The 12,710-nt window shown below is 37.2% G+C and overlaps 1 protein-coding gene across 1 annotated transcript in view; it reads right to left on the bottom strand.

The window, feature by feature from the left end:
- LOC129017919 (EF-hand calcium-binding domain-containing protein 3) overlaps positions 1 to 12,710 on the bottom strand; it is a 535,384-nt gene that overhangs the window by 116,481 nt on the left and 406,193 nt on the right. Inside the window, exons 89-93 of the mRNA XM_054458898.1 lie at positions 11,744 to 11,797; positions 10,986 to 11,090; positions 6,952 to 7,005; positions 6,383 to 6,487; positions 581 to 634 (exon numbers count right to left, since the gene is read on the bottom strand). Coding sequence (XP_054314873.1) covers positions 581 to 634; positions 6,383 to 6,487; positions 6,952 to 7,005; positions 10,986 to 11,090; positions 11,744 to 11,797 — 372 coding nt within the window. The remainder of the gene's footprint in view (positions 1 to 580; positions 635 to 6,382; positions 6,488 to 6,951; positions 7,006 to 10,985; positions 11,091 to 11,743; positions 11,798 to 12,710) is intronic.

Here is a 12,710-nt window from a genome sequence, read left to right as displayed (position 1 = left end):
TTGGAAAAATGACATTGATAGGCTTGCTCAATGCAGGGTTTTGCAAACCTTCAATTTGTAAAAATCACAGTATCTGTAAAATGCAATAAAGCAGAGCATAATAACATGAGGTATGTCTGTAACTGAATTTCTTATTATAGGTGTATTTAGACTTTTTTTCTTGGTTGGGCACAGTGGCCCACACCTGCAATCCCATCATTTTGGGAGGCTGAGGTCGGTGGATCACCGAGGTCAGGAGTTTCAAACCAGCCTGGCCAACACGGTGAAAGCCCATCTCTATTGAAAATACAAAAATTATGCTTTTTTCCCTCTATCAGAAACACTGTCTCCCTGACAAACATGGTTTCATTTTTTAAGGATCAGCTCATGTGTTGCCCACTCTACAAAACTATTTCTCAATTTCTTCTCCTGAGGTGCAAGTGACCATCTTGCCCCTTCTTTACCTTGCATAGGTTCTTTGCAATCCATAAAATTTTATTGCATTTACTTGTATGTATTTTTCCTGCCTCAACTACACAAGCTCCTGGAAGGTTGGGATATGATAGATGCTCAATAATGAGTTAATAAAAATCTAACCTACCTGTAAAAAGATATCCTTCATCCATCACCACATTCACATTAACTCTCCCCTCATCTATAAGACAAGACAGAATCATAATCATAAAGACAATAATAGAATAGAAGAAAGATGTAACAGTCATACATTGGCCAGGTGCACCTGTAATTCCAGCACTATGAGAGGCCAAGGTGGACGAATCATTTGAGGTCAGGAGTTTGAGACCAGCCTGGTCAACATGGTGAAACCACATCTCTACTAAAAATACAAAAATTTTTATATTTGTATAAAATATACGGGAGGCTGAGCAGGAGAATCGCTTGAACCCAGGAGGTGGAGGCTACAGTGAGCCAAGAACATGCACTGCACTCCAGCTTGGGAGGCAGAGTAAGACTCTGTCTCAAAAAAAAAAAAAAAAGTCATACCTCCAAGGAAAACACAAAATTCAGCAAATTTGTATGATTTAGTCTAGAATTTCATCCTTTTATTTTGATATTTATTTATTTATTTTGTGTCAGGGTCTCACTCTGTTGCCCAGGCTGGAGTGCAGTGGTGTGATCTTGGCTCACTGCAACCTCTGCCTCCTGGGTTCAAGTGATTCTCTTGCCTCAGCCTCACAGGTAGCTGGGATTACAGGTGCATGCCATCACGCCCAGCTAATTTTTATATTTTTGGTAGAGATGGGGTTTCACCATGTTGGCCAGGCTGGTCTCCAGCTCCTCACCTCAAGTGATCCACCTGCCTCAGCCTCCCAAAGTGCTGGGATTACAGGTATGAGCCACTGCGCCCGGCCTAGAATTTTATCCTTTTAAAACTCCAAATGGAAAATGTGGAAAGAAAAAGCTCTGATTATAAAAACAATACTTATTTCACACTTCTAATATCACTTTTTATTTTATTAAGATAGTTAACCTCATGTAGTAGAATGCTGGGCTGACACACTGAAGAAGTAGCCCTCTCTACTTTGATATCTGGAATAACTCTATTTTATTGATTATAATACTGTCAAGCAACTTAAAAAGGGAAAATGCTCCAATAGGGAAGATTTGACTTGGAGCATTACCAGTCCATATATCTGCAAAAAATCCCTCCCCTAAACCAAAAAACAACGCATTTTGTTTGTTTTTGTTTTGAGATGGAGTCTTGCTCTGTTATCCAGGCTAGAGTGCAGTGGCGCGGTATTAGCTCACTGCAACCTCCGCCTCCTGGGTTCAAGAGATTCTCCTGCCTCAGCCTCCCGAGTAGCTAGGATTACAGGCACCTGCCACTGTGCAATTTTTGTGTTTTTAGTAGAGACAGGGTTTCAACATCTTGGCCAGGCTGGTCTCGAATTCCTGACCTCATGATACACCTGCCTCAGTCTCCCAAAGTGCTGGGATTACAGGCGTGAGCCACCGTGCCCGGCCACCAATGTCTATTTCTTTTGTTTCTATCTCTTTTTTTTTTGGAGACGGAGTCTCGCTCTGTCGCCCAGGCTGGAGTGCAGTGGTGAGATCTCAGCTCACTGCAAGCTCCGCCTCCCAGGTTCATGCCATTTTCCTGCCTCAGCCTCCCAAGTAGCTGGGACTACAGGCACCCGCCACCATGCCTGGCTAATTTTTTGTATTTTTAGTAGAGACGGGGTTTCACCGTGTTAGCCAGGATGGTCTTGATCTCCTGACCTCGTGATCCGCCCGCCTCAGCCTCCCAAAGTGCTGGGATTACAGGCATGAGCCACCACGCCCAGCCACACCAATGCCTATTTCTACACTCAATCCACACTTAGCTCAGGCTGTCTGTCCTTCTTCTACTACCCACTTCAATATCAAGAATTTTTTTATCAATCTAACTGAACTTTAACAATATCTTTTAAATTTTGTTTTTAAACTTTATTTTGTATTTTTCTTTCTAAAACTTGTATAAATTTAAGGGGTACAATATTGTTATATGGATATATTGCCTTTTAAAGTGGGTCTTTAAAGACCCTTATAGGCCAGGCCCAATGGCTCATGCCTATAATGCCAGCACTTTTGGAGGCCAAGGCGGGTGGATCACCTGAGGTCAGGAGTTTGAGACCAGCCTGGTCAACATGGCGAAACCCTGTCTTTACTAAAAATATTAAAATTAGCCAGGTGAGGTGGTGGGCGCTGGTAGTCCCAGCTACTTGGGAGGCCCAGGCAGGAGAATCGCTTGAACCTGGGAGGAAGAGGTTGTGGTGAGCCAGTATCAGGCCATTGCACTCCAGCCTGGGCAACATGAGCAAAACTCCATCTAAAAAAAAAAAAAGAGTCTTATAGATGGTCAGTGCCTTGGAGGAAGATGTCTTATCCATTCTCATGTATTTTATTTTATTTATTTATTTTTGAGACAGAATCTGGCTCTGTCACCCAGGCTGGAGTTCAGTGGCACAATCTCGGTTCACCACAACCTCCGCCTCTTGGGGTTCAAGTGATTCTCCTGCCTCAGTTTCCTTAGTGGCTGGGACTACAGGCATGCACCACCATGCCTGGCTAATTTTCCATCCTAATGTATTTTAATTATTCCCACAGAAGACTTATGAATAGCCTGAGTGCTATTTATATGAATATTTCTAATGCTATTTCCTAAGAGCTCATTGACTTGAAAAGTAGTACTCAAAGAGATAGTTGACACTTCTACAACCAAAATCATCACGGCATTCCAGTAAAGTTTCAAGATACCTGGATAATGAATAAGAAAAAGTATTCACATCATTTTATAAGTAGATAAAAAATACTGGGAAATGATATATTTCCAATAATAAAAAAAATCCAATGGAAAATTCACTTTCTTCTGACCAGAGCAGAGCATAAATAGGTGGCATTGTGTTGAGATGAATGTATACTGATTTTTATTATCGCTACTAATAAAGCTAATTTTAAATGTTTACTATGTGCTAAGGCCTATATTAAGAAATTACAACAATTATGAAAGTAGATATTATTTTCTTTTTGACAGAAGGGAACTAAGATTCAGAGTGGTTAATTTGACCAATCTTGCACAGCCAAGAGTTGTCAGAGCTGAGATTCAAATCCCTGTCTGGCTAATTCCAATTCCAACTTCATTCCACAATGCCATATAATCAGTGGAACCAGTGGGATGAATCCCAGGTTTTTGTTATTTTTTCCCTAGAGGGTTATTATTTTGGAAAATTTTCTTTTTGGATACTTGTAGGTCTCATTATGATGAGGCCATGCTAACGTATGGTAGATGTGATTCATGTTAAGGGGAATTATTACTATTCCCCATCTTAAACTTGTCATTTTTCGTAGGTCAGAATTCACTGTAGATAAATTCTTCTTTTCTGTCTTTCTCTTACTACTATTTTCCTCCTTATTTTATTTGTTTACTTTCAAACTTTCCCTATCAGACATTTTCGCCCTTTATTTATTTGTTGTATTTTCCTTTTGGTCTACTAATAATCTCATCAGTGCTCTGACACATTGCTAAAGTTTTGCTAAATTTGTGGACTGCTAACTTCCTAGTTAAAGATAAATAAGATGAATTATTAGAGTATTCATTTCCAACCATCTCTTAATTCATATTTCTAAGTCAATGTCTTACAAGTATCTCAAACTCTACCTGTCCAAAACTGAAACTACTCTCCTGACATTTTAAACTGAACCTCTTCCTGAATTGGCTTATGACTGATGACTTACTCATTAAGATATCCCTTCCTAAAATTCTTTGACTTTTTCATACCTCTTGTGTAATCAGTCACCATGCTCTATTCGCTTTAAATTTTTATTTATTAGTTTTAATAAATAAATTTAAATTTTAAAATCTTTCCCAAATCACTCTGTTATCCATCACTAAGTTCACTTCCCTTGCCTAGGCTCTCACTGTCTCTTGTTGGATCATGGAAGTATCTCTCAAGTTCCAGTCTTTACTTCCAATAATGCTGTCTACATTGCCATCAGCACTGATTTTGCAAGAGAGAAATACTCTAGATATACCACTACCTACAGTATGAAGGCTAAAATTGAAGGGAGAAATAGACAATTGAAGTATAATAGTTGGAAACTTCAGTACCCCACTCTAAGTAACGGATAGAACAACCAAACAGGAAAATAAGTAGGATAAAGAAGACTTGAAGAATATTATCAACCATGGAACATTCACCAGGCTAGACCATATGCTAGGCCATAAAACAAGTCTCATTCAGTTTAAAATAACTGAAATCATGAAAGTATGTTTTCTGACCACAAAGGAATTAATTCTAAATCAACAGCAGAAGGAAATTTGGGAAATCCATAAACATTTAGAAATCAAACAACACATTTCTAAATAACCCATGGATCTAGAATAAATTACCTGGGAAATTAGAAAGTATTTTAAACTGAATGCAAATGAAAACACAAATATGGAAAATTTCAAAATGCAGCTAAAGCAGTGCTTAGAGGAAAATTTATACCTGCAAACACCTGTATTAGAAATGAAGAAAGGGTTGGGCATGGTAGCTCATATCTGTAATCCCAGTACTTTAGGAGGCTGAGGTGGGTGGATCACCTGAGGTCAGGAGTTCGAAACCAGCCTGACCAACATGGTGAAACCCCTTCTCTACTAAAAATACAAAAATTAGCCAGGCATGGTGGTGCACGCCTGAAGTCCCAGCTACTCAGGAGGCTGAGGCATGAGAATCGCTTGTACCCAGGAGGCGGAGGTTGCAGTGAGCCAAGGTGCCATTGCACTCTAGCCTGGGCAACAAGAGCAAAACTCTGTCAAAGAAAAAAAGAAGAAAAAGAAGGAGAAAGAAGGAGGAGGAGGAGGAGGAGAGGACGAGAGGAGGAGAGGAGGAGGACGGGAAGGAGGAGGAGGAGGAGGAAGGATTTTAAGTTAAGAATTTAAGTTTTCACCATAAGAAGAACAAACTAAACCTAAGGTAAGCTGAGAGAAGAAAATAATGAGGATTAGAGCTGAAATCAATAAAATGGAAAACAGAAAATTGATAGGAAAAATTGATGTTGGCTTTTTGAAAAGATCAACAAAATTGGCAAATCTTTAGCTAGTCTGACTAAATAAAAAAGATACAGATCAAAATCATGAGAAAGGAAATCATTAAAAAGGAATATAAAGAAATACCATGAACAACTTCATGCCAACAAATAAGACAACTTAGATGAAATGGACAAATTTCTAGAAAGGCACACATTACTGAAAGGCTCAAAAGAATGATGAAAGCTAAACTACACAGCTTTCCAGTCTTGGCAATCTGCCTTTCCAGCCTTTTTTTTTTTCTTGCCGTGTCGTAACATGAAGAGTACATTCTACCCACAAGGAAATTCTTGCTGCTCTCCTAACAATTTTGTGACTTTGCATGCATTTATGCTTTTGTATGCATTATTTTCCTATCTGGAATGCCTTCATCTGGGAGAACTTCCACACATCTTCTGACAAGCCTTTCTCTGACTCCCTTCCTGGCAAACTTAGCTCTTTCCTCCTTTAGGATCTCACTGAATATATTTTTATATATTCACAACCACATAGCATTATGATGACTTGTCTGCATATAAGCTGTATTACTAGCCTATGAACTCCTAGAGGTCAGAGATCCTGTCATCTTCATTTTTGTATTCCTAATAGTTTATATATATTAGATGCTCAATAAAGTCTACTGCATGAATTGATTAATTCTTGAGGACTGGACTCTTACCTTTTTATATATTATTTATTTATGCATTTATTTATTTATTTTGGAGACAGGGTCTCACTCTGTTGCTCAGGCTGGAGTGCAGTTCTTTTTATTTTTTAATGCTTCTGCACAACTCTAAATATACTATCAGAAGTTCTCATATATGAATCCAAAGTTTTGCTTAAAGAGCAGCTCACCATCAATGGGCAGGTTGTTTTTCAGATCTTGGTATTCTTCTTCCTCAAGCTCAAAGCCCATATATTCTATGAAGGGTTCTAGCTTATCAACACTAAGCTTCACTCCTTAGAAAAAAGAGGACAGGAATGAGAAATGCAAACAATAATGATAAAGTGAAAAATACTAGGCATGTCCATGAGTTAACAGAGGGTGAACAATCAAAGAAACAATAAAGTTGTTTAGATGAAAAGAATTGCCATGTGAATCGGGAGCAGAACGTGCTCTCCCATTTTTGTCTAGAGGATCTGACTATAGCTTTCATGGGACATTTGTAAGGAAAAAACTGAAGAACTAGGGCAAGTCTGATGAAATGTGGCAAGAAACTGCCCTTATAATTCTATTTGTAAAATAGATTTTAAATGTAGTGATAGAATAAAAAATCATTTCCCCAAAGGCACTATGTTCAAAGTAGTAAATTACAAGACAAAAACACTTAGTAAACAGGTTAATTGTCAAACTTGTCATCACCCCAAATATATGTGGTTTTAAAAAAGTAAACGCAATCAGTTTTACCTGATTTCTCACTTACCTTTGAGAGACCTTATTCCATCCAGCAACTTATGCTTATACAACTTTCCAGCAGCTGTAAGATATTAAAGCACAGTACAGAAACTGATAGGGAGCCCTGATAAAATATTTTAAAAACCAGCAATTTCAGAAGAACAACTCTTATAATTTTACTTAAATCTTTTCGTGTTTGTGTTTATACCTGCAATAAGAATTAGACCAACAGGAGAAAGCTCTTAAGATAATAAATCTACCTACTTTTTCTTTTTTGACAATCAAAACAATTAGTGGTACCTTGCCATGACTTTCTTATATCTCTCTTTCTTTTCTTCTGATTTCTCCTTTTCTTCTGATTTCTCCTTTTCTACTCCGCTGCTTAAGATAATGCATATTGGTGTTCCCAAGTATAATGTTAGATATAGTTAGATTTAGCTCAGGTGATTCTTGAGCAAAAAACCTGATGATTATGACAAGATTTCTTTGAATGTTAGCATTGAGCCTTTCCATATATTTTTCACATGACATCAAATGGATGTTTTGCTTTGTGTTTTCATTGACAAGCCCATGACAATAAATTCTCCTTCAAGGTAATCAGTGAGACGTTGTCTGCTGCCGTGACAGGTTTTATATTTACATAAATTCATCTGTTCCCACATAGATGGTGAAGTAGCATGGATTTCTGGCTTCCTCTCCACAAATCAACCCTGGAGTAACTGAAGTTTGAGCAGAAATTTGGATTGTAGGAACCAAGAGAAAAGCCATAACAAAATTCTTGGGAAATGAAAAGCTGTATATGTGTGTGTGTGTGTGTGTGTGTGTGTGTGTGTGTGTGTGTGTGTGTGTGTGTGTTTACAGCCTGGGGTAGAGGGCTAGCAGTGGCAGTTGAAGCAGCAATTAGGGAAACTTTTCTTTTTAAAAGATTTTTGCCTTTGCCTTTATGTACCATGAATCTAAGATTATCATTGCCTACTCCTTCACTATAGAAAGCAGCAACAAAAGGCTAGACCAATGGTCAGGTGTCTGGAAGGTAACATCAGGGCAGCACATAAACCCTTCATAAGTGAAGGACTAATGTAAAGAAGAGAAGACTGATAAGCTGCCCTCTGGTATTTTATCTTCCTGTAACTTTTATGGTTGGTGGATTGCCTTCTTTCAGTTCTACGTTTCTCTGTGGTTAAAGGTGAAATTGACTGTCACTGTTTGCTGATAATATGATCGTTTATCTTGAAAACCCTAAAGACTCTTCTAGAAAGCTCCAGAACTGATAAAAGAATTCAGCAAAGTTTCTGGATACAAGATTAATGTACACAAATCAGTAGCTCTTCTATACACCAACAGCAACCAAGCGGAGAATCAAATCAAGAACTCAACCCCTTTCACAACAGCTGCAAAATAAATAAATAAATAAAATACTTAGGAGTATACCTAACCAAGGAGATGAAAGATCTCTACAAGGAAAATTACAAAACACTGCTGAAAGAAATCATAGATGACACAAACAAATGGAAACACATCCCATGCTCATGGATTGGTAGAATCAATATTGTGAAAATGACCATACTGCCAAAAGCAATATAAAAATTCAATGCAATTCCCATCAAGATACCACCATCATTTGTCACAGAATTAGAAAAAACAATCCTAAAATTCATATGGAACCAAAAAAGAGCCCATATAGCCAAAGCAAGACTAAGCAAAAATAACAAATCTGGAGCCATCCACACTGCCTGATTTCAAACTATACTGTAAGTCCATACTCACCAAAACAGCATGGTACTGGTATAAAAATAGGCACATAGACCAATGGAACAGAATAGAGAACCCAGAAATAAACCCAAATACTTACAGCCAACTAATCTTCCACAAAGTAAACAAAAACATAAAGTGGGGAAAAACTCCCTTTTCTTTCTTTCTTTTTTTTTAAGATTCTATCCAGTTTATTCTCTCTCAATTTTAGAAAAACAGCTTTCACACTTTCCCTCAAATATTGAGCAATATAAAATCATTGTTCAATTTAACTTTAAATTAACTTTAACAATGACAACTTAAGGTACTGTGTTAGATGCAGTAAACCAAATCGAGTCTTAAAATATAAAAATTCTTGACAATCGAGTAGGAATGACACACTTTTTTTTTTCATTTAACATTTCAACCTAACCACCGAGATGTGGCGGATTTATGTTCCTTCCCTTTTGATTTTGTGTGTGTTCTGCAATTGCTTTAATCAACAGAAAACTACAGAATTGACTCTGTACCTGTTTCTGTGCCTAGGCCTTATGAAACTGACAGCTTCCACTATCTGTCTCGTGGAACAATTGCTCTTGAAAACCAGCCACTGTGCTATGAGGAAGACGAAGCAATCCTGAGGAGAAGCCCACATAGAGAAGAACTGGAGGTCCCAGACTGAAGCCCTGCTGAGTTCCCAGACAACATTCAGTACCAACTTGCCTTTTAAGAAAGTGAGCTATCATGTAAATGACTTCTCTGGATCCAGAAAAGCCTAGTTCTTGACCTACAAAATCATGAGCAAAATAAAATTGCTCTTTTAAGACAACCCACAGAGTGGGAGAAAATCTTCACAATCTACACATCTGATAAAGGGCTAATATCCAGAATCTACAACAAACTCAAACAAATCAGTAAGAAGAAAAACAATCCCATCAAAAAGTGGGCTAAGGACATGAATAGACAATTGTCAAAAGAAGATACACAGATGGCCAACAAACATATGAAAAATGCTCAGCATCACTAATGATTAGGGAAATGCAAATCAAAACCACAATATGATGCCACTTTACTCGTGCAAGAATGGCCATAAGAAAAAAATCCAAAAACAGTAGCTGTTGGCGTGGATGTGGTAAACAGAGAACACGTCTACACTGCTGGCGGGAATGTAAACTATTACAACCACTATGGAAAATGGTGTGGAGATTCCTTAAAGAACTAAAAGTAGAACTACTATTTGATCTAGCAGTCCCACTACTGGTATCAACCCAGAGGAAAAGAAGTCATTATATGAAAAAGATACCTGCACACACGTTTATGGCAGCACAGCTCGCAATTGCAAAAAAGTGGAACCAACCCAAATGCCCATCAATCAACAAGTGGTTACAGAAACTGTGGTATATCTATATGATGGAATACTATTCAGCCATAAAAAGGAATGAATTAATGGCATTTGCAGCAACCTGGATGAGACTGGAGACTATTATCCTAAGCCAAGTACCTCAGGAATGGAAAACCAAACATCGTTATGTTCTCATTGACATGTGGGAACTAAGCTATGAGGACACAAAGCCATAAAAATGATACAATGCACTTTAAGGACTTGGGGGAAGGGTGGAAAGGGGATGAGGGATAACAGACTATAAATAGGGTGCAGTGTATACTGCCCGGGTGATGGGTGCACCAAAATCTCACAAATCACCACTAATGATCTTACGCATGTAACCAAATACCACCTGTACCCCAATAACTTATGGGGAAAAAAAGGTGAAATTGACCAGAGGAGAGTGTCAGCTCAAGAAAATGATTAAAAATTCCTGGGTCTCTCTGCCCTGGGACTCATCTTCTTCTTTGATTAAATTGAGTCAAATTAATAAATTTCTTCACATATTGTGAATATCAATGTGTACTCTATACTATCTCAACATGAAATTATACATGGTTTCTCAACCATGCCTTGGTTGAGTATGCCTCTGTGCCTTTGTTAAGTTTTTCTTTTTAGTTCTTGCCATTTCCTACTGTTAAACTGTTCAGGCTCATTTGAAATAATATTCACTCTGTGAAGCCTAGAGTTTCCAGTCCTAGCTGGTCAATCTTCCCCATTTACTTACATGGCAGTATGTATTTATTAATATTATAGCACTTACCATAGTGCATGGAATTTTTTTGGCATGTGCTGTCTATCCATATATTGAATTCTTTTAGGACCTGGACATTGTCTTTTTTATTCTTTAAGACTCAGAGCCAAATATAATGTCTAGTACCTAATGGCAGCACATTAACTTTTAGTAAATGGATAGATAAATACCTCGTCATGAATTAAATGCTTACCATCAAGTGGCAAACTTTTCATCAACACCGAGTTTTCCTTCAGTTGCAGTCTTAACCCTATGCTTTTCAGAATATTTTCCAGGTCTTCATAGTTAATTTCTTCCCCTTAAAAAAGAAAATAATCAAAAAAGATCACATTTCAATAGTAATTATAAAATCAATTATGTCTGTGTAGCATCATCCTCAAATATAGGATAAAAAGCAACAGAAACATCAGTGTTGTCTAATTACACAGAATGAGAAGGGAGACTTCAGAAATGAAACTTCTTTCTGGTAGAAGAAAGCTCTTCAATGTTGGGAACAAGAAACAAACACAGCACACAGAGTTCACTAAATGATGTGGTATGAATAATTCTGCCAGCATGTAATATTTGCTCAATTGTTTCATTTGTGTCTGAATCATGAATTTATTCTTGGTAGCCATATTACCTGTATGTGTAATTTGCATTGCTATTTTGCTATCAAAGAATGAAATTATATTATTGAAAAACTCCAAAGAATATAGGACATGTTATTTAGGCATTACATTGTGGCCTTTTAAGTAAGATGTAGATAACAACTGATTATATTATAATAATTAATAACATTTAGTTTATAAAGCATGTCTCTTTAATTGTATATAAATTGCCAATAAAAACAGACACAATGTCAGGATTAATATGTTATGGACAAGATAACATAAAATACTTTCAAAATAATTTCTTTTGTTAAACATTTAGATGATTTTTATTGTCTTATCATCATTTCTTCTGACTCACCTAAAACTTCATCTACTTCATTCAGAAGTAAATCCAGTTTAACTCTTCTCTCATCTATAAGACAAGATACAATTTTGATATGGTCCTGCTATGGACTGACTGAATTATGTCCCCCATACAATGAATGATTCATATAATGAAGCCCTAACCCCTAATGTGACTGTGTTTAGAGATAGGGTCTTTAGAAGGTAACTAAGATTAAATAAAGTTATAAGGGTGAGTCTACGATCCAATATGATGGTGGCCTTATAAGATGAGGAAGAAAGAGATCTCTTTCATCCTCTCCATCATGTAAGGACATAGCAAGAAGGCAGCCATTTATAAGCCAGAAAGGGAGCCCTCCCAGAAACCAAATTGGCCAGCCCCTTGATCTTGGACTTCCTATCTCCAGAACTGTGAGAAAATAAATTTCTGTTGCTTAAGCCACTCAGTCTATAGTATTTTGTTATAGAAGCCCAAGCATACTAATATAGGTCCCAATTACATAAAATTCTTAAACTGTGAAGTAAAGTGCTAAGGATTTGGCAGTTGCCTAGAATTTTTTCTAATTGTACATATATTTAGAAAAAAGTGTATGTGTGTATATATATAGATATAATACATAAGTATATATATACACACTTTTTATGTATAAAAAGAATATATATACATATACTTTCATACATATAAAACTACATATATACACATATATATACTCTTTGTGTGTGTGTATATATATATATATATATATATATACACACTTCCTTTTTAGAAACAAGGTCTTGCTCTCTTGTCCAGGCTGGAGTATAGTGGCATGATCATGCCTCACTGCAGCCTCAACCTTCAGGGTTCAAGTGATCTTCCCATCTCAGTCTCCTGAGTGACTTGGACTACAGGCATGTACTATCATGCCTGGCTAATGTTTTACAAGTTTTTTTTTTTTTTTTTTTTACAGATAGGGTCTCCCTATGCTGCCCAGGCTGGTTTT

This window comes from Pongo pygmaeus, chromosome 19 (assembly GCF_028885625.2).
Source record: "Pongo pygmaeus isolate AG05252 chromosome 19, NHGRI_mPonPyg2-v2.0_pri, whole genome shotgun sequence".
NCBI classification, from domain to species: Eukaryota; Metazoa; Chordata; class Mammalia; order Primates; family Hominidae; genus Pongo; species Pongo pygmaeus.
This window is presented reverse-complemented; position numbering and strand designations above follow the sequence as displayed.